The sequence below is a fragment of the Stomoxys calcitrans genome, chromosome 4, assembly GCF_963082655.1.
Source record: "Stomoxys calcitrans chromosome 4, idStoCalc2.1, whole genome shotgun sequence".
In the NCBI taxonomy this organism is placed as follows: Eukaryota; Metazoa; Arthropoda; class Insecta; order Diptera; family Muscidae; genus Stomoxys; species Stomoxys calcitrans.
This window is the reverse complement of record NC_081555.1, coordinates 45,588,825-45,611,009: the sequence shown is the minus strand read 5'-3', so window position 1 is coordinate 45,611,009 and position 22,185 is coordinate 45,588,825. Positions and strand designations below refer to the sequence as shown.

At 37.5% G+C, this 22,185-nt stretch overlaps 2 protein-coding genes across 4 annotated transcripts; one reads left to right on the top strand and one right to left on the bottom strand.

Annotated features, from left to right (window-relative positions):
* The first annotated feature begins 8,215 nt into the window (after positions 1 to 8,215).
* On the top strand, positions 8,216 to 11,307 carry LOC106086383 (TIP41-like protein). The gene is made up of 5 exons (XM_013251039.2): positions 8,216 to 8,346; positions 8,655 to 8,989; positions 9,059 to 9,278; positions 9,347 to 9,508; positions 11,045 to 11,307. Exons 1-5 carry the CDS (start codon positions 8,341 to 8,343, stop codon positions 11,132 to 11,134), a joined length of 813 nt encoding a protein of 270 aa, XP_013106493.2. The 5' UTR covers positions 8,216 to 8,340; the 3' UTR covers positions 11,135 to 11,307.
* Positions 11,308 to 15,840: 4,533 nt separating this feature from the next.
* Positions 15,841 to 20,918, bottom strand: LOC106095415 (annexin B10). Of its 3 annotated transcripts, XM_059367914.1 has the most exons (5): positions 20,851 to 20,918; positions 20,758 to 20,789; positions 18,339 to 19,047; positions 18,095 to 18,276; positions 15,841 to 16,012 (listed from the first exon to the last, which is right to left on the bottom strand). In XM_059367914.1, the coding sequence occupies exons 1-5, from the start codon at positions 20,855 to 20,857 to the stop codon at positions 15,956 to 15,958; spliced, it is 987 nt and encodes a 328-aa protein (XP_059223897.1). In that variant the 5' UTR covers positions 20,858 to 20,918; the 3' UTR covers positions 15,841 to 15,955. The 3 variants fall into 3 exon arrangements, with proteins under 3 accessions (XP_059223897.1, XP_059223898.1, XP_059223899.1); XM_059367915.1 differs by lacking the exons at positions 20,758 to 20,789; positions 20,851 to 20,918 and adding an exon at positions 19,324 to 19,476; XM_059367916.1 differs by lacking the exons at positions 20,758 to 20,789; positions 20,851 to 20,918 and adding an exon at positions 19,127 to 19,153.
* Positions 20,919 to 22,185: the final 1,267 nt, after the last annotated feature.

The following is a 22,185-nucleotide window of genomic DNA, read 5'->3' as shown; positions in this document are numbered from 1 at the left end:
CGCAGTGGTCGGGTAACCTTTGCGATATGACCAGTTTTAGATCTTTAGAGTACACCCTAAAGCCCTCCTGGTCGTTTAGTTTTGAACCATCCGTATAGAAGTCTATGTAACTTCTGTTACCAGGGATATCGTAGTTCCAATCGGATCTATCAGGAATAGTAGGACAGTAATTTTTATCAAAAGCGGCTCAGGCAAGGTATAATCCACACTGCCTGGAACATCGGATATTGTATCAAGGATAACACATTGTCCGTACCCGCCTCATGACCAATGAGAAAGCTCCCTTAACCTCACGGTAATGGTCGGTGTAATTTGGGTCCAAAGGCTTTAGATGATGCAATTCAGTGCATCAGATGGTGTCGTCCTCAGTGCGGCTGTGATGCACAAAGAAGCCATCCTTTGGATCCGGTTAAGTATTGAGCAGTAGGTGTAGGAGTTTTGAAGCGCCGTCCACCAGACCACTACACCATATAGCATTATAGGTCTGATAACCGCAGTATATACCCAATTTATGATACGCTGTCTAAACCCCCAACTTTTGCCAATGGCTCTCTTGCAGGTGTATAGGGCAAGAGTTGTCTTTCTTTGCCCTTTCCAAAATGTTGGATTTTAAGTTCAATTTCCTGTCCAGCAAAACACCCAGCTATTTTGCGCTTTCTGTAAATAGAACATTCTGTCCACCCAAGGTGACAGATTACACTGTAGGCAACTTGTATCTCCTGCTGAAAAGAACTACTTCTGTCTTGCACGGATTTATACCGATATACGGTAGAGTTGATGCCTAGAAACTCCAATTTCTTCATGATTGATGTCGGTTTTACATTATTGAAAGCACCTTCAATATCAAGAATTGCTACCATTGCATATTTCTTGACGGCGAGAGAACCCTCTATGTCGTCGACTAGGTCGTAAAGGGCTGTTTTAGTGGATTTGCCTTTACTAGTAGTAGTAGTGTAATCTTTATTGTTAATTTCTTTCGTTTTCAATTTACATATTACATTATTCGGGTTATTAAATTCTCGAAAAAAAAACAATCAAAGATTTTACGACTATGACAAAATGTCGTCAGTCGGGAGTTCAAAATTAATAAGTTAATTATTATTATTATTATAATAATTTTACTTAAGCAAATTCAGATAATATTAATTTTCTATAGTTTAGTGCTGAGATCAAGAAGCGTGCCAAGTTCTTCCAATCTGTTTCCTGTCTTCCATCCAAGATGTTGATAACTTCGTTGTCAGCTAGCAATGGTTTATTGAAGAAACATACCCTGTATGCTCTGAGAATTGGGCATTTGCCTAGGAAATGTTGTAGTGTTTCTTTATCTTGTAAATTACATAACGTACAAGTTTCCCCTCTTGAACGATCAAAACTGTTGCCATTTAGCACTATTAAATCAGAACGAGCTTTAAAAATCCATGTTATCTCGTTTTGAGTATATGCATCCTTCACATAGAGTTGCCCTCTAGTATGGTCTAGGAATCTGTATATTCGCGATTGACTCTCCAGCGCTTTTCGAAACCGTTCATTAGCGTAAGTTGCTTCAACATGTTTTAGCAATATCTCGTTATACTCTATCCATTCATGTTCTCTTGCATCAGGATTATGTGTTACTATGCTTAGACTATCTGCCAAATCTTTTAAACCTTTGGCCCAGAATATATTTCTAGATAAAATAATTTTTGACAAAACGTGCGGTAAGCGGTTTGTTCCATATTTAAACAAGGTTTTCGTTACATAATTTAAATGCATTTCAAGCGTGTATAGGTGGCCATTTTTAATTCCAAATTCAATTTCTAAGGCATAGTTTGGTGTTGAATCCGGCAGATTCATTATTTTCTTAAGGAAATGTCGCTGAAGCATATCTACTTGATCAAAATATGTGTAACCCCAGATTTGAGATGCATATGCTTGTATTGATCTGCAGACCGCCAAAAACAGCTTCCATTTGCTTTTCAGAGTCACATTTTTTGAGCTAAGAAAATTTTGCCATGTCATATTTATGGCGCATTTTGCTTCATTATTTCTTTTTTGGATGTGCCTTGTAAAGGTCATTCGAGGAGTTAATATTACCCCTAGGTAATTATATTCGGGAACTATTTCAATGTCGTACCCTCTGAACTTCCAGTTTTCGTGCCGTCCAAGCCGGCCCCCATTTCTAAACACCATCATTTTGGATTTACTTAGATTAATATGCATATTCCACAATTGACAGTAGCTATCTAACTTTTCAATCATACTGCTCATTACTTCCGGTTCTTCCGCCAATAGCACAATGTCGTCTGCATATAACAGAACCCTGATATTGTGCCCATCAATGTTTATGCCACCCTCTATGACATCATGCAGATCATTTACATAAAGTGAAAACAAAAGAGGTGAGAGGAGACATCCCTGCTTCACTCCAGATTTTGTGTCAAAATATTCTGACAATTCTTCACCAGTCCATACTGCTGCTTTCGTGTTTTTGTATATTTCCGATATCATTTTAATAAATTTGTATGAGAGGCCAATAGTATGCAGTTTATATAATAGTGACTTTCTTGGGACCGTATCAAAAGCTGCTTTAAAGTCAACGAAGAAAGCGTACACTTTTCTTCGCTCAGCTAATTTAATGTTGACTATGGCTGACAAATTATAAATGTTGTCTGCAGTGGAGTACCTCCTTCTGAATCCAGCCTGATACTCGACAATTATTTCCTTAGCTTCAACCCACGCCTGTAACCTATCATTCAGGACTCCCATAAAAATCTTAGCCGATGAGTTCATAAATGATATTCCACGGTAGTTATTCACTTCATTTACTGGCCCCTTTTTGTAAATAGGAAAAATTATAGTTTTTTCCAGAAACTCTTCCACCTTAGCTTCAGAAAACATGCTAGCGTTATAAAAAGTTCCTCTGTGCCATTTATGAAGAATTCATACGATATTCTGTCTTCTCCTGGTGCTTTATTCGGTTTGACTGCTCGAAGTACTTTTTTGATTTCTTCCACAGTTATATCTGCGTCCAGAAACTGATCTTGAGTCAAAAAAGGTGCGTATAATATTTCTGAACATGTTTGAGCCGGATTAAGTAATGATATAAAATAATCTTTAAATATGTTTGCCGAGATATTTGCACCTATACGAAGATCTTCGCCCCTTATTTCCTTCACTAAGCTCCACCATTCCTTGCCGTTATTAATGGTTTTTATTTTAAAGAGTAAATCGTTATTATAGTTGGTTTTGCAAATTTGACATACTTCTTTATATTTTGCTTGGGCTTTTAAATATTTGGACTTATCGGAATGTAAATGTGATTTCCGAAAGTTATTTAGAAGATCAAAAGCCTTTTTCCTAGCCCAATGGCATCGTTCATTGTACCACTTATTTTTTTGGAGAAAGGCACGAGTAGAGACAGACGAAGGTGCTGACCGTTCAATTATCTTCGTTAATTCAGTAATATTTGGGACATTTTCAGAATTTGCTTGTAGATTAGTGTTTAGGCTTCTTTGGTATTGTTGCTTTTGAGAATCCTTCCATTTTAACTTCGGCAGTAAAGCTAGTTTTTTAGTAGACATTGCTTCGGTGTTGAAACCCATTTCAAGTACAATAGGGAGATGATCCGACCATATTTTTTCTTCTATAGAGAATTTATTTACATACCACAACAAGTTTGCGGATACTGCACATATATCGTTAACCGATTGCCCAAGATTGCTGATATAGGTAAAATCGCTTTCTTCATCGCCGAGAGTTTGACCATTAAGTAAAATCAAATTGTAGTCATCGCAAAATTCTAACAATTTACGCCCTTTCGAATTAACTTCTTTATCCCGCGACTTTGCCTTTACTATATGCATGCTGCTACCGCGACAGGCGATCTCCAGGGATCTTTGCTCTAAGATATATTTCTATCAACCTCTCAAGAGTTTTCAGCATAAAGGATGACAGACTAATAGGACGAAAATCATTCGCCTTCGTGTGGTAGGGTTTTCCTTTCAGAATGAAAATGATCTTCGTATCCCTCCATCCCACAGGTACATATGACATTCTGATACAAGCAGAGTATATCTCCCTAAGGCAGGGAACCAGTCTATCAGACACAGCTTGTAAATCAACCGGTGATACATCATCAGGGCCTGGCGACTTAAGGAGTCGAAACTTCTTATCGCCCAAAGGATTTTCGTCTCAGACACAATATCCCTAATACCGTCCGACGAATGCATATCAGTGACAACCTCGTCTGGCGCCACGTTGTCCGTTGGAGAATTTCCCGGGAAACGTGTATCAACGAGTAGTTCTAGTGTTTCCTCACGAGACATTGTCCATACATTCTCTGACTTCTGAATTTACCCCACCATAATAAGTCAGAATCTTCCTTAGCCTTGAGGCCTCAGATGTTTCCTCCACAGAGCTGCAGAATTCTACCCAGGATTTGTTCTGAGCCTTTCTAAGCTCGCCCTTATATTTTCTTAGCTCAGCCTTATAGATGTGTGGCTTTCGCTCTGTTGAAGAGTTTTCTGAAAAAAAATTGTTAAAAAGATGTAATTATTTTCATTTTGAGCATTGGAAAAACTTGTATCGGGTTTTCCAATAAGGACTTGGCAGCTTTTTATACCCACCACAGAAGGGTCGTAAAAAATCTAAGACAATCTAGCCATGTCCGTCGGTCTGTCCGTCCGCCTAACCGCCTGTCTGTTAAAATTACGCTACAGTCTTTAAAAACAGAGATATGAAGCTGAAACTGTGCACAGATTCTTTTTTTGTCCATAAGCAGATTAAGTTCGAAGATAGGCTATATCTTCTTATAGCGCCCATATAGACCGATCCGCCGATTTAAGGTCTTAGGCCCATAAAAGCCACATTCATTATCCGATTCTGCTGAAATTTGGGACAGTGAGTTGTGTTAGGGCCTTTGACATCCTTCTTTAATTTGGCTCAGATTGGTCCATTTTTGGATAGAGCTGCCATATAGACTGATCCGCCGATTTAAGGTTTTGGACCCATAAAAGGCGCATTTATGGTCCGATGTCGCCGAAATTTGGGACGGCGAGTTGTATTAGACCCTACGATATCTCTCTTTAATTCGCCTCAGATCGGTTCAGATTTGGATATAGCTGCCATATAGACCGATCTCTCGATATAAGGTCTTAGACCCATAAAAGACGCATTTATTGTCCGATGTCGCCGAAATTTGGGACGACGAGTGGTGTTAGGCCCCTCGACGCCTTTCTGCAATTTGGTACAGATCGGTCCAGATTTGAATATAGCTGCCATATAGACCGATCTCTCGATTTAAGGTTTTGGGCCAATAAATGGCGCATTTATTGTCCGATTTCGCCGAAATTTGGGACAGTGAGTTGTGTTAGGCTCTTCGATATATTTCTGCAATTTGACTCAGATCAGTTCAGATTTGGATAGAGCTGCCATATAGATCGATCTCTCGATTTATGATTTAGTGTCCATAAAACGCTCTTTTATTGTCCATGTCACCAAAATTTATGACAGGGAGTTGTGTTAGGGCCTTCGATATCCCTCTTCAATTTGGCGCAGATCGGTCCAGATTTGGATATAGCTGCCATTTACACCGATCTCTCGGCCAATTTAAAAAAAAAATCTTTCGATTTTGAAAAAGAAAAAATATTTTAAAATCCTATGGAAGCGTCAAAACGCAGCTGAAAATATTTTCAAAAATCGGGCGATTTTTTGAAAAATTTAAAATCTTTTCAATTCTTTTGGACGTGTAACAAATGCCACAGGTAAAAAAAATCAAAAATTACTCAACTTTTTTAAAATATTTAAATTGTTTTAATGCTGCAGAATGTGGCTGAGAGCGCGGCAAGAGAAAAATATTTTCAAAAATCGTGCGATTTTTTAAAATATAAAATACTTGCCGGACCTATTTTGCATAAGCGAGCTCGTAGCCTCAAAGGTAAGCCTGAAGCATTTAGTTTTACAAAATCTATACTAAAGTGAGAAAATATTTCTTAACTGGCCGTGTGATTCTACCTTTTGGATGTTCTCTAGGGTGGGTCAATACTTGCCAGTTATCAAACTCACAAGAAATTCTAAAAAGTTTTCTTCTTCACTAAAGTAAATATAAATATAAAACTATAGAAAATTCATGTATCAACTTAAAAGTTTACTGTCATCTATCCCATAATCTGACTCACTTCCACAAATTTTCTTTTGACATAAAGTCTATTCTTATGTACTACATTAGGATTCGTCTTATAAACTGCAGCCTAGACTCGAACCAAATAATTCTGGAGTATTTAAATTGCAGATGTCACTCCAAACTTTATGGTTAACTCAGCGTCATGTCATATAGCCAGTTCCAACGAGTTTTATCGCTAGATGGCGACAAACATCTTGCTGATTGCATGCAGTAGGACATTCCCTCATTACTTATGAAGGATATATCTTTAAAGTATTATGCTTTCATTGAGATTTTTGTAGTGTTTCAAAAAAGTAACCGTGAAAATTATGTGTTTTCAACTGTGAAAAACGAATATAGGCTTAAAGGCTTTTTCGGAGATTTAAAGCAAATAAACTTGCCGAATTCATTCAGTAGGACATTCACTCATTACTTGGTAAAATTGTTATTTTAACATTGTTATTCGTGTAGTGTTTGAACAAAAGTGATCGCGAAAACATGGGTTTTCAACGGTGAATAACGAACATAGTACCATGCTAGACAACATGTCTTTATTTCGCTCTTTGGCTCGCAATCAAAGTTATTCAATCAAGAAAACATCTGTAATTAAACTACGCTAACACTACTCACTAAACTTTATTTAAGTTTCTTTTGTCATTAAAGGCTGGTACTATGTTCACTTTTCGCTATATTTTTCGCCGATTCCTTTCTTTAGATAACAGATTTTAAAGCGAAACAACTTGCTGATTTCATTCAGTGGGACATTCCCTCATTACTTGTGGTAAAATTTTAATAAGTGTTATTTTATCACTGTTTTGTGTAGTGTTTCAAAAAAGTAATCTCGAATGTATGGATTTTCAACGGTGAAAAACGAACATATTGTAGTACCAGCCATAACGTGCTAAATCCTTTGTTTCTTGACATGTTTACCACACAGAAATAAATTGTGTGGCATGTGGCACCGTTTTGTTGAAACCAAATGTCATGCAAGTCAATCTCTTGCATTTTGGGCAAATAAAAGTTGAAAATCATGGGCAAAAGTTCACCATTCATAGGTAGGGTTAGTATTCTATTCTGATTTCGGAAAAACAGCTGAAATTGTAATTGTTTCGCGGGCGATATTTGACAGCAATCAAATGTTTTTTGTTTCCTTATCAAAACACACATCTGCACTTATTGTTTTCTCCATTTAATTTATTTTTCCGCATAAATGATGAAAAACGAACCATCGAAGCCAAAAAAACACATACAAAAATTATGCCGACAATGGTTTCAAGCGTTGCCACTTCGCTTTTTGTCATTTTCCTCACTGCAGCAGAGTACTACTTTTCCGCCTATTTTTAGCCAATGTTTCGCCAACGTTTTTTTTTTTTTATATGGAGTTTGACAGCATTCCGCTTAAAAAGCCAAACTGAATACTCAGCTTAAATACATTGCGATCGCGTTTATTTTCGTAAGAAAATGACTTGTGCTCTCAATGGGCTTCCCGAAATGTAAATTTTTCGTAGATGAAAAAACAAGTTATGACGAAACGAAAACATTTTGGCAAATTTTTCCGTTTGTTTTTTTTTTATATGGAGTTTCAACGCATAAACCGAATAAATTGTAGTACCGGCCTTTTATCGCAATTTGCTCATGGCGCAACAATTAAAGGTGATCTCATTTGAAGACCCAACACAAATCATATGGTGCAATCCGCCATCAATTGTCATCAAGCTGATCGACGTTTTACCAACACGTCCAAAGAATTTTGAGTGCGTGTGTGTATACATGTGCGTACATGAGCAGAGAATATGCAAGAAAGAAGATAACAGCAAAGAGAATGCAAACAAAAATCTGACATTTTAATACTGTCAAACCTGGCCGGCCGTTAACAGCTGCTCGCGTGAGATCACCTTATTAAATCCGCCTTGTAAATTGCTGTGCCATGTGGTATTAAAATAAAGCGAAACAAAACAGAGGACTTCACAATACATTTCTGTTGCCAGTGTAAACGCAGCACCAGAGCCTTGAAGTCGTTTCGAAATTGCTAAAAATATATCGATAAGTAATCGACTAGAGGGTATCGTTTTATGAGTTGATTCTTTTGGTAATGCTTTTGTTTTTTTTTAAGAAACCGCCGGTAGAGCCTTCAGGATTACATTTATCATAAAAAATTAACAGTGCTACAGTTCTTAAATCGCAAATTATAGTTCGTCTTAATGGAGGTAAAGAGTAGATTTTGTTTCCAGTCTGAAGCGTGGGTAGGGGCCAAAATGAACTAAGTCTGTGATGAATGTTTGGTAAAGACAATATCTCTGTCTATTCCCATGCATTACTTTTAGTAATGGAAAGGAGCTAAACCAAGTAATTTTATGTTTATATGCTCATTCTAATGTTTGGTGAAAGTAAACGAATGGAGGCCAAAGCGTCATATACACACAGTGCCACAAAAAATTACACCGACCCTGCAAAGCGTTATTTCTACCTGAGCTTACGCCTATTTACTTACCTTTTTAATTGAAATCTCCTTCAGGATGAACTAGTACCTCGATTACCCGTCGACCAGGAGGAGATCGATTTTCATGACTGGCACATAGCTTACTTCAAATCGCATATACTTAAAAGTATTTGTGCGAAGGGTCAAGATGCCCACTGCAAGGAAGGAGATGACTATTGCGAACTTTGTACTTATCAAAATGCATTGGAGCTACCACATCTGCCAGATATGGTTTTTCACAAAAATAAGCTATGTTTGCAACATCGGGATGGTGCAACTCTTGAATTTTTACCCATCGATGCTCTACGTTTGGTTGAAAACGGCAAACAACCACTGCAGGTAGCTTGTGCTCAGGAGTGGAAAGAAAGTCGGTAAGACTGAACCAGCTATTTATATAATTAAAAATGCCCAATTAAGAAAGTCCCTTGAACTTTGCACAGACCGGAAAGCTTAATGGAGGAAAAATTTAAACCTTTCGATTGGACTTTCACTACAGACTATCAGGGAACTGCCAACGAGAAATTTCGTATAGAAAAATCCGACCAACATCTAAACAAATTTAAATTAATGCAACGTGAGAAAATACTTTTCTATCATGATTTAACACTTTTTGAAGACGAGCTACACGACAATGGAATATCATCCTCATCAGTAAAAATTGTATGTAAAATGTTTAAATGACCAATCTTTGTTGTATCTTTTTCTATACCACATTTCTTTTTCTTTAGAGGGTTATGCCTTCGGGATTCTTCATACTGTTAAGACATTTTTTGCGTGTGGACAATGTTTTGCTGAAAATTCATGATACTCGTTTTCACTACGAAGTAGGAAATGACTTCATATTTAAGGAGTATACTAAACGCGCTGCAACTTATGAAGAGTTGAAGAATGTAAGTATAAACTGTGGTTTAAGCTAACAACTAAGTACTAAATATATCCAGCTGTAGTTAAAAAATATACGCGAACACTGACAACAAAATGTAATAGAGCGACATTGGTACTGTTGTTGTTATAGCAGTGTGTTGCACACTAAGGCGGCAGCCCTTGTCCAGGAAGGATTTGATGGGGTCAATCCGGTACGCACAACCGGCTGCCATGTAGCATACACTGAGGCGGCAGCCCTTGTCTATGAAGGAATCCATCGGGTCAATCCGGTACTTACAACCGGCTGCCATGGGGTTGTGTGACATTGATACTGAAGAGACATTGCAGGAATAAGCTTGTGAAGCAAAACTTGCTACACAAGCTTATTATTTCAGTTCAAATGCTACAAATTCAAAGAGAATAACACTCTAGTAATAATGGTTAGGCCCCGTCACGCTACGAAATTCGTGCCAATAGCTGAGAACGGATTAGAAAAAATGTCAGCGATGGTTATCCCCTCTTTATGCAGGCAGTTTAGGTTATGCTTAGTAGTCACGTAACAATTTCCTCCCAAAGACGCGTCGCCACATAGTTCGAACTCCCTTATCATTGCAAATGCAATGCAAATTTGCTCATGAAAAGAAGCAAACTTCTGGAAATGGAGTACACGTCATATCACCATGTTGAGTGCTTCATGGGGCTGGATACAGGGCATATGTAGCTAGATGTAAGCCTCTAATTTCAACTGCCAATCAAACTAAACGTGACATATGCCAAGAAATAGCAAAGTAATCCGTTACATTTCTGCGATGATGTACTCTTCTCCGATGAGAGCAAATTTAACATTTTTCAATCAGATGGAGAAGTAACCGTGTGACAGAAACCAAACAATGATTAGTGTGACTGCCGTACCAACACTTATGTGGTATTATTCCGTTTGCTAAATACGAAGACATTTACAAAATGGTATTATGGTTGCCGAAGTTGAAAATTCTTTGTGTCGAATTCGATGGCCGTGCCAATAGGGCATGAGCGGATTGGTTGCAGTATGGCCAAGACCTTGTGAACGAGTTTCTTAAGGAAAAGAACGAGACTTACATATGGAGCTCGGATCTGGGAAAGCAAGACCTTGGGCTAAGGATAGGGGTCTAGACGTAACATATCAAGTTGTTACCGTCTGTATAGATTCTCTTCCGACGCTCTCATCATTCTGGACTAATGTAAAGTTTTGAATAGGAGGAAATTCAAACCGGTGAGAGCTTATCTTCGATCCGTTGTGTTTCCATATTTCTTATCAAACCCACTTACACTATAACTTCCAATGATGGGCTTAAGGTCTTTTGGCTATCAATCGAGCTTTCAAAATTTTAATTCAAAGTTTATTTAATTGGGCAATTTTAAGTAGGCATTTCTATAAAATAACACAGTTTCTTTTTTTATAAATTCTTTCATTCCTATAAGAACTGAAATATATATTTAGAAACAATCTTCCCCGTATTACATGATTTTTTGTATTGCAACTATACTATACTTATATCAAATACTATTTATATATCTCACAGGTACCACCCGCCTACTTTACCATCCCCAATGAAATTGAACAACATATGCCAATAAATGAAAAATTGGCATACAATCTGTATTTCAAATAACGATTAGTGCACAAAAACTTTTAGCGTTAACTTTGGTAAATCGCCAAATTTATAAATAACTACCCAACCATAAAATTAACTTGAAACGTCATCTATGATATGTTGTAATTTCTTTAAAAATAATGTATTTATACAAAATAAAACAATACTTGTCATGCAATATAAAAAGCAAATTAAGTGTTATATTATAGAAGATAACGCGAACGTAATTAGGTATTTTACTGCGTAAACGAAAGTGGTAAGCAGCAGGCATCTCTTCTATTGGGTTGCCCAAAAAGTAATTGCGGATTTTTTAAAAGAAAGTAAATGCATTTTTAATAAAGCTTAGAATGAACTTTAATCAAATATACTTTTTTTACACTTTTTTCTAAAGCAAGCTAAAAGTAACAGCTGATAACTGACAGAAGAAAGAATGCATTACAGAGTCACAAGCTGTGAAAAAATTTGTCAACGCCGACTATATGAAAAACCCGCAATTACTTTTTGGGCAACCTAATATAAACTTGCACCGATATACTGAAACTTTGCTCTATTGTTTTTTTTAGTTTTACTGCTTTTAAACATGTATGGGAGATTGGTCTAAGGATTCTCCAGTTTACTTGGTGCAAATGTTACTAACGGAGTAGTATATTCACAAAAACGGTACGTACAAATTAACTGAAGCTAGCTAATTGACTTGTACAAGCCTATATTTCAAGCTTGTAGAGTTCTGCAGTCGCAAACCCAATCGATTAGGTCTGTTCTTTGATAAATTTGACATATTTGTGTTTATCACTAATATGTCCGCAAAGGATAGTTGTGAGCTGGACATTGAGGTCCGATCTGTGTGGTGCTCATTGCTGTCACGAGAAGCATAGCTGTGAGCTACCGGTCGCGTCCACAGGTTGCGGATAGTGGAATGCTCAATATGGAATAGCTGCAGCGGCAGTTAGGCAAAATCAGCTGTATCGAGCCGGGAGTCTCAGTTGGTCGCCGGGCTGCACTGGCTGATGCATAAACACTGAGTGCCTATGACGCTCGATATGACAAGGGGTGTAATTGGCGCCTTTTAATAACCAATGGCCAGCCTGTTCCTGCGGCGATCGGTCGGAACAAGATTGCTCACCTACAGGATTTTGACAAGGATCGTCACCTCCACATGAAAGTGTGGCTACAACAACAACTAATATGAAGTGTCAAAATAAGGTCCTAAAATAAGATCCTTCTTCACAGGAATTACTATTGACACGGTACAGCTGTTTTTGAAAATAAATGAATACTATTCAACATTAAAACACTTCTTTACAAGAGCTGTCGTTCTGCGACACGCCTCGAGGTTAATTGAATTTTAATTTTTTTGTTACATTGCGATTCCATTTTCGATAAAGTAATTAAGAAACAGCTTTGGAGTTTTTATTTTCATTGTATTGAATTTCAGTATAAAAACGATGTATTAAAATATCCTAAAAATTATTTTTTTGGACGAGTTGTATTTTTTCATTCGTTACTTTTAAAGAAAATAGGAAGACTAAACCAGCCTAAATGACTGGTATTCCAGCACGGCATAACTATGAGCACCACACAGGCTGAAACCTTGAGCTCCGATTTGAGTGAAATAAAACTTAAACACTCGCAACTAAGACCTCGAGCATGATTATCCATTTAACAGTTTAGAAAGAACAAACTATAAAATCATATGGCAAAACCGAAAGTTTTGTGAACTTGAAATAAAAATCAATATGATTAAAAATTTTAAGGAATGATGGAAACTAGCCAACGAATTGAGATGGAACAACATGGCAGTGGCAGTTTCATCCTGGGGCGTCACTGCTCCCAATTCAACAGCATTCAATATTCGCATATGGAATACTGACATCGAGTTTGATAGAGATATTACGTCATTACGTTCATTGCTGTCACGAGAAGCTTAGCTGCGTCGACAGGTTGCGGATAGTGGAATACTCCAACAACAAAAGTAATAAGGGTCGAGGCGGCAGCCCTTGCCGATGAAGGACTCCATCGGGTCAATCCGGTACGTACAATCGGCGGCCATGGAATTGTTTAAGTTAGGCATTCCATGCCCTCGAAATCCGGGCAATTGCATAGGAAATGCTCCAACGTCTAATCATCTTCCCCACATGCTATCACTTGCCGCACCGATTTTACATAGGTGAGCTTGTAGTCCTATGTGTCCCGTTATGATACCAATAGCATTACTGACCTCCTTGCTTCCTTTCAGTAACAGCCTCGTCCTCTCACGATCTGGATCACCCCATAGGATTTTCGCCGTCCTACCGACCGTTTCGCTGTTCCACAATGTTGCATGCGCATTCGTCACCCACTCCCTTAACTCGGATTGAGTCGATCCGAAAGGCTTCGGGTTAACCAGGTTATTGACGGCCGTCCTCTGGCTTTCACTGCCAAATCGCCTGCACTTTCATTCCCCATTACTCTGTTATGGCCCGGCAATCAAAAGACGCCGATTTTGACATACTCAGAGAAGCCGTTAATCTCCTTACATTACAAAACTGTTCGTGACTTTCTGGTTGTTATTATGTTACTGTCCGTAAAGATGTTCACACTCGACTCTCCCCTTCTTTCCAGGTTTCCTATTGTCGACTTGTAGTCCTATGTGTCCCGTTATGATACTAATAGCATTACTGATCTTTTTGCTTCCTTTCAGTAATAGCCTTGTCCTCTCACGATCTGGATCACCCCATAGGATTTTCGGCGTCCTACCAACCGTTTCGCCGTTCCACAATGTTGCATGCGCATTCGTCACCCACTCCCTTAACTCGGATTGCGTCGACCCAAGGTTATTGACGGCCGTCCTCTGGCCTTCACCGCCAAATCGTCTGCACTTTCATTCCCCCCCATACTCAGAGAAGCCGTTAATCTCCTTCTTACATTGCAAAACTGTTCGTGACTTTATCGTCCTGGTTGTTATTATGATTCTCCCCTTCCTTCCAGGTTTCCTATCGTCGACTTGATTATACTGCGATGGTATGAGCTGCTCCCATCCTCAATCCATTCCCCCATCGCCTTAAGTCTCATAACCGCACTGGCTGCCTCACACCTAATCTGTATGCCAATAGGTAGGATATCGAGAATAGTCTCCAATGCCCTGAGGGAGTGGTCCTCATTGCTCCGCCTATGCCAAGACAACATTTTCCCTGCACCTGTTGTATGGTCCTTTTTATCCATAGCAGTCCACCAAACTACTGAGCCGTAAGTAATTATTGGTCTAATCACACTCCTGTAGAGCCAGTAAACCATCCTTGGATTCAGGCCCCTTCTCAGTACGCTCCTAAATGTGACACTTCCAATTAAGTTTCCTATCCAATACCACTGCTAAGTATTTGACCTTGTCAGATATCGAAATCATTTTATTGAGGAAACGTGGTGCGTTAAATTGACCCAACTTCGTCTTCTTCGTGAAAAAGCATATTTCATTAATATATGTAGAAATTTGCTCCTTACTCTTTCAACAATCAGGCAAGATTTACTTGATTGTTGTTGTTGTTGTAGCAGTGTGTTGTACACTGAGGTAGCAGCCCTTGAAAGACTTAATCGGGTCAATCCGGTACGTACAACTTACGTAATACCGATGATTAATGAATAATGATTGAGATTTTTCGCTTTCAAAAACAATAATACCATTTTTAGAAATTGTCAAAATTCGGCAGCCGGAATAAAAGGGAATCTCCCACCTACACGTTAAACCAGTCTTTTTGATCAAACTTGCAAGTTTGCCCATGAACATACCATTAAGGAACAGCGGGAATACTTCTCTGATACCAGTGAGTGATATTTGGTACAATTATATTATCCGAGCCGGAACTGCTTGCCCCAAAGCGACACCAGTTTAGACGAGAGGGATAACAACCATTCCAAAAAAAATGTTGACGTTCTCGCTGGTATTTACCCAGGCATTAAGCGTCAAAGGCGCCCATGCCTACCTCTGAGCTACGATGGCCCAGTCATTTTGACCAGCTATGCAAAATATATGAAATATATGATATACGAAAAGCTTGAGCAGTACATACCTTTGACTCATAATTTATATAAAGGGTGATTTTTTTGAGGTTAGGATTTTCATGCATTAGTATTTGACAGATCACGTGGGATTTCAGACATGGTGTCAAAGAGAAAGATGCTCAGTATGCTTTGACATTTCATCATGAATAGACTTACTAACGAGCAACGCTTGCAAATCATTGAATTTTATTACCAAAATCAGTGTTCGGTTCGAAATGTGTTCATTCACCGTAACGTTGCGTCCAACAGCATCTTTGAAAAAATACGGTCCAATGATTTCACCAGCGTACAAACCACACCAAACAGTGCATTTTTCGGGATGCATGGGCAGTTCTTGAACGGCTTCTGGTTGCTCTTCACTCCAAATGCGGCAATTTTGCTTATTTACGCCATTCAACCAGAAATGAGCCTCATCGCTGAACAAAATTTGTCAAAATTTGAACACATTTCGAACCGAACACTCATTTTGGTAATAAAATTCAATGATTTGCAAGCGTTGCTCGTCAGTAAGTCTATTCATGATGAAATGTCAAAGCATACTGAGCATCTTTCTGTTTGACACCATGTCTGAAATCCCACGTGATCTGTCAAATACTAATGCATGAAAATCCTAACCTCAAAAAAATCACCCTTTATTAATGAAAAAGCAAATGTCGATTTTTTGTATAGTAAATCAATGTAATAATATAAATTTTTATGGTACGGTGTAATTGGACAACAATATAATTAAAATTGTATATGATGTGTAAAATGCAATTTTGCTCTAAAATATAGAAAAAAAATGGTCAACAGATATATTTGGTTTTAAGCACCACCCATCAAAGCGCAGAGTATACGTTTGTAGTCTCCCGATGTTTCGCCCTGAAAAAATAAAAAAAAGTGAGTGACGAGATGTTTTTCTTTGAAGCAATGACAATATTTTTAGTATTAATTAGTAATATCAGTGTAGGTTTTAGTTATAGTGTTACTTAAATATACATTTCTGGAAGAATACTTACATCCTACAGATAAAAGTGCCGTTATAGTCACCAAAAAATATGAAAATATATGAATTTATTTTATTTACAATTCATATAAAGTTTCCAACAAAATAAATGCATATAAGAAAAAGACTACCAACATAAACCTAAATTAAAACATTGAAATTTCGGAGGTAGGTGTTACTCAATCTAGATTCCTTGCTAGTATACTAATTTTTTGACTATTGAGCATGGTTTTGTACTATTAGCAGAATGTGTATTGAACCTACAACTTGTTAAGTTGTTGTTTAAGGCCAGTAAGACTGAGCATTTCCTATGTCATTGCCCGTCTTTCGGACGTAACAAACACCGGCACTTAGGTGGGGACACAATACCGGACTTGAACCGATTTCGGGACGTCGAAGAGAACAATAATGGGTTTTGTGGCTAGCAAGGAATCACTGACATAGATTTTTTCGAGGTATCTTTTCAGTATTTAGAGCGCATAACAATTCGATTACAGGCTTAGGTGTATGTCCATAGTGGCATCTGTACAAATCAATCGGATAAAATTTTATAAAACAAGAAAGGAAATGCAAAATTAGGGGGGTGCCGACCATAAAAAACCCTGCACCTATCGTATAAATGGAAATTGGGAGCTATGTCTAGTTATGAACCAAATTTGGTCGACTTCTGTGAGTTTTTTCAGATGGGTTATAATAGAATCCGTATCAAATTTCGAGCAAATGTGTTCAAAATAGTATTTACCACAGCTCTTTATGTGCAAATATGGCGACGTATACATATGCACGATGTATGTATATGGAAGCTGAATATAAAACTGACCCGATTTCGGTAAAATTTAACAAGTTTCGCAACAATCGGGTGACTAATGACTACCTTATGGCAAATTACTCAAAGTCGGACGAACATATATATGGGAGAATATCTAAATCTGTACAGATTCCTACCAAACACCTTAGATTTTGTGGTAGTCGTAGAGGACAGCCTTATTTTTGAGATTGGTCAATAAATACGCTTGCAGCGGTTTAAGAAGTGAAAATGATGATATACATACATATGTATATGGGAGCTATTTCTAAATCTGAACCGATTTCTATGAAATTCACCTTAATATCGGTCATACAAAAATATCAGTCATACAAAAATCCTTCCAAATTTCAAGTGAATCAGGATATGGGAGCTGATTTTTCCAATTTCAAAAGGCTTCGATTTTTCCCAATTTCAATAGACTTTCAAATCTGAACCGATTTTTTTCCAATTCAATAGGCTTCGTCTTTTGGCTACAAAAATTCCTTTTGGAAATTTGAAGATAATCGGATGAAAATTGCTACCTTTACTTTATATACAGACAGACGGACATACCCAAATAGAAACAGAAAGTGATTCTCATATACTTATCATATATTGTACCACAGTAGTTGTGTAGGGTATAAATAACGTTTTAGATTCAAAAAGGCAAATGCGAGGTATTTATTCGGGTATATTCCTACAAGGACCACATTTGAAAGTCTCCCATTTTTGGACGTTACGTTTATAAACATTTAAAAGACATTTCTATGGCACGTCAACCAGTGGCTGTGAGCTGATCAGTTCAATATTTGACAGTAGTTTTAGACACCCACTTTGGTCACATATACTTCGTAATCCTAGCTGCTTTGTTTTTTTTTTTTTGTTGCCTTGGAAACCGCTCAGTAACCCTAACGCTACATTGTAATTTTTGATTAATATCTACAAGTTGGGTATTATGTTTCATTTCATTTTTAAATTGTGAATGTATTGGGATATAACGATAATGTTTACCCAAGTAACAATCTACTGAATATAAAACATCTGACTGCACTAAATTTGGCTAAAAGCAGTAACTATTTTCGATTTTTTTTCCTTTTTGTGGCAAAACTGATATCTATACGACTTCCAAAAAAAACAATTTGCTTTCTAAATGGTCACAGAGTTCTCTTACCGTGACAGCACTGTACAATGTTCGATTGTAAATTCTTTCAAATTCCTTCTTGATTGTCTCCAAATCAATTTCAGAACGTGAAACTATTATACGCATTAGCGTATCATCGTCTGTTCCAGCACCATCCATCGCTTTGTATAGACGATTTGCGAAAAAGGCGGCCGGCGATTGCACGCATTCCACTGAAAAATTAATATTTTATTTAAAATTCCCAAGCAACCCTATTTTTAAATACTTTACATACCTATAGCCATCATGGCATCATGCAGCTCACCATCCATCTCATGTTTAATGGCTTGCTCTATAGTTTGGCCCGAAAGTAGTTTATACTCTTCGAAAATTAAGCTCAGCTGGTCAAAGCTAGAATGTGCCATTATTCGATTGAACACCTCTTCATCTGTTCCAAGTTTTGCTTCTCCGGCGGCATATAATTCGGCTGCTTGCTCTTTGGCCTTCTCGGGTTCCACCGTGCCTTTAGCATCACGTACTCCAGTAACAATCAATGTCAGGAGCCGCCTAAAATGACCCGATGTCTCTCCACACATTTGTTCGGCTAGTGGTCGATCATACATTGCCTCATATGCTTTCACAATTTCTTGCATCTCTTCATTAGATTTGGTACAAAGAATTTCAACAAGAGTTCCCTCGTCTGTGCCCATGCCACTCATCGAATCATTCAACTGTTTGCAAAGATATTCAACTGAGGGTGTCATTAGGGCTATAACCACATCTTCGAAATGACCACCTAGTTCACTTTTCAAATCATCGATTAAATCCCTTTCAAATTCGGTCTCATATTTTGCCTTTATTTGTTGACGTTGAAAGTTTGTCCGCGCTACAAGAACATCTATTATTTCCTGCTCATCCGTGCCAAAGCCCTTCATAGCAGCACGCAGAGCTTGACTATCTGCAGTAGGGTCGAAGGGATTGGCTGCCACAACAGTTGGAATGGGCTAAAAAGATACGATTGTTTGTTGAATGTAATGATGACTCATAGCCAAGGAATTTTACGACAAAATGAGAAATACATACTTTAATAACCATACCCAAATTAGTATATGTATGTATGTATGTACATACGTACGTGCAATTATTTTATTTCTTTCAAACGCAGTTACTTATGTTGCATTCATAGCTGCATCTACACACTTCATGGTATACATGAAACCAGGTATGAATATGTGTGTGTAGCAGATTTTTCTTATATAAACTTTCTTTCATGTACTTACTGTATAATCCATTATTGCTTAATTGTCGGAATGAATTAATTAATAAATTAACAATTTCGATAACTTTGTAACACACAAGTGTTGTATCTCTGTAACTTTATCCAAACAACTGAAGTCTTGTCGACTGCTGTATTGTTTCAAAAGCGATGTTTACACACACCGAAGAGTACACTTAAGGTCAAAGCCACATTTACAGTGATAGAAAAAATAATAGGGACAAAAGATACTAATAATAATATTGAACAAGAGTAAGATTAGATTGTTACTTTTGTTAAAGGCTGAGCCTGATTATTCGTTAATTTTGATATTAAATCTCAGTTTATTCACGGATGCTCGTTATTGTGATTTTTTCGGTAAATTCGGTACAAGAAGCTCTTGGAACTAGAATTCCGCTAGTCTGGAAGAGTACTTTGCGTCATGAAATGTTATTTAATTGGCATGTTTCCTCGGTAAATGGAAGCATTTTATTCCCTAAAATACCGTTTTAATCCACAATACACATTTTAATCCTAATCCAGAAAATGGGATACGGACCAGATACAGAAAAACACCCATAAATCATCAATGAGCCACCACAATTTTTCAAAGCCTTCAAGGGGTGCTTAGGATTATATTATTTGGTCCTTGTATTAATTTGCTTCTTTTATCAGATGGGCAAACTTACGTCCGTCGACCGAGGACCAAAGAGTATAATCATAAGCACACCTAGGAGGCCATGAAACATGGTGGCATTGATGATTTGTGGGTGTTTTTCTGTAACTGATTCGTATCCAATTATTTAAGGAAACAAAATGCTTCCTTTTGCCGAGGAAAAAATGCCACTTAACTAGGGGAATCCTAGTTCCAAGAGCTTCCTCTACCCAGTTTGGACCTAATCCTTATTGAAACAAGATTTGAAAATTCCCCTAATTTTTATGTTTTTTTTTTTTTAATTTTAATTTCATCATTTTGTGCAGTTGTGTGAACTCCACAAACCATATTTAGGTGCTAATGGTTTAATTTACGAAACGAATAATACAATAAACCATTTGAATGAGTAATAACCATTTGTTTTCTTCTCCCCTTAGATTTTAAGTTATAGAATAAGACAGTTTATAAGTAACTAGCATCCCGATGGTCCGCTTCGCTAGCCCCGTTTTGGATACCCCCTTTTTAGTGCGGGACTTCCAAAGCCAAGGTAGTCACTCAGTTTATAAGATTATGAAGTTTTGTAATAATTGCGTATAAAATATCAGAACTCTGTCCCCTTCCCCATTTTGATACCAAAATGTGCGAATTGTAAAAAAATCATTTAGTCGTCTATCCAATATTTATAAGTTTTACCATATGGCAAATTTTAGACCTCTAGCTCCATTTGCACAAAAAGAACCAAATGGTACCAAAATGTACGAATTGTTAAAAACGTTGTCAACCATCATATTTTTTTAGTTGTACCTGAATTCCAAATTTCAGACCTCTAGCTCCATCTGTAAATATAGGACCAAATGGTACCAAAATGCACGAATTTTGAATAGATCATTTAGTCACCTATCATATGTTTCCAAGTTGTATCTACGTGCCAAATTTCAGACCTCTAGCTCCGTCTGTGAAGAAAGTGCCAAATGCGTTACTAAACGTATGGTTTCTCCCGTTACCAGTACTATTTTTCACTTTTTCTTTTCACCCCCATCTTTTTGCACCAGATGTCTTTTAATTCAAATTTCAAAATTCTACCTCTATCGATCCGACCTATACAACTTTCACTCATTTCGTAGGTTTTTGGTACTGTAGCTAAATATACAAATTTGCGAAAACTTTTATATCACCCAATTAAGGTCGTCATAGTGTACATAAGTTCCAAAATTCAAAGCTCTAGTTCAATTTACAAAGAAAGTACCAAATAGTATCAAATGCGGTACTAAACGTACTATTTCTCGCACTTCCGCTCGCGCTGGTCAAATTTTAGTACCTAAACGTACGAATATCACAAATTCACGCCTAATCTCATGCTTATGATCTAAGACCAACATTCGTGCAAAATTTTGTGATTCTTTAGCCGTTTGTGCTGGGCGATGATAATTCAGTCAGTTGACAATCAGTCAGTCACGCAACTCTTTATATTTTGATATTTTTCCAAGTGAACTTACCGAAGAAATCACCGTAACGAGCACCCGTGAATTAAATGAGATTTAATATCAGATTTGATATTAACCATGTTTTCTTACTCTTTTTGTTCAATATTATTCTTAGTTACTGTTGTCCCTATTATTTTTCCACCACTGTATATTCGGCCGAATCGACAACATACTTCGATTTGTTGAACGATTTATATACCATAATTCAACTAAACATTCGTAGTATTTTTGTATTCGTAATCATGGTTCAAATAATTGAACCGTGTTCGAGTATTGATTGGAATGTTCGGCTCAAAAATAATAGTTGCGATTAAATTTAAAAATTCAGATAGCTTTATATCTAGATATAATTATATCAGCCTGTATTATCTTATTTATAAGTATCTTATTTACAATTACTTACCCTTATATTTAGTGTTGTTGTTGTAGCCACATCTACATGTGGAAGTAGCGATCCTCGTCAAGCTCTATATGTGAGCAAGCTTGTTCCAGTCCATTGGACCGATCGCGACGGAAACGTCATGGCCCTTGGCTATTTAAAGTCGCCAACAACTCTCCTTGTCATATCGAGTATGACAGGCACACAGTAATTAAGCAAGAACCGGCGTTAACTTCTTACTGAAACTCTCCACTTGATTCCGTTGATTGTACGCGACTGCAGGTGCAGTTACGCCGTGTGGAGCGTTTCACTATTTGAAACCTGTGGACGTGATAACAATGAACACCATAAATGTAGTGTTTTTTCTAA

What these genes read in the sequence shown, in the direction of transcription:
- LOC106086383 (XM_013251039.2), top strand. An exon ending in CAGGAGTGGAAAGAAAGTCG is followed by an intron (nt 8,990 to 9,058) that starts GTAAGACTGAAC and finishes AACTTTGCACAG; the next exon opens with ACCGGAAAGCTTAATGGAGG. An exon ending in CATCCTCATCAGTAAAAATT is followed by an intron (nt 9,279 to 9,346) that starts GTATGTAAAATG and finishes CTTTTTCTTTAG; the next exon opens with AGGGTTATGCCTTCGGGATT.
- LOC106095415 (XM_059367914.1), bottom strand. An exon ending in GTCTGAAATTTGGAATTCAG is followed by an intron (nt 19,048 to 20,757) that starts GTACAACTAAAA and finishes GTATCTTTTTAG; the next exon opens with CCCATTCCAACTGTTGTGGC. An exon ending in CATTGTACAGTGCTGTCACG is followed by an intron (nt 16,013 to 18,094) that starts GTAAGAGAACTC and finishes TTATTTTTTCAG; the next exon opens with GGCGAAACATCGGGAGACTA.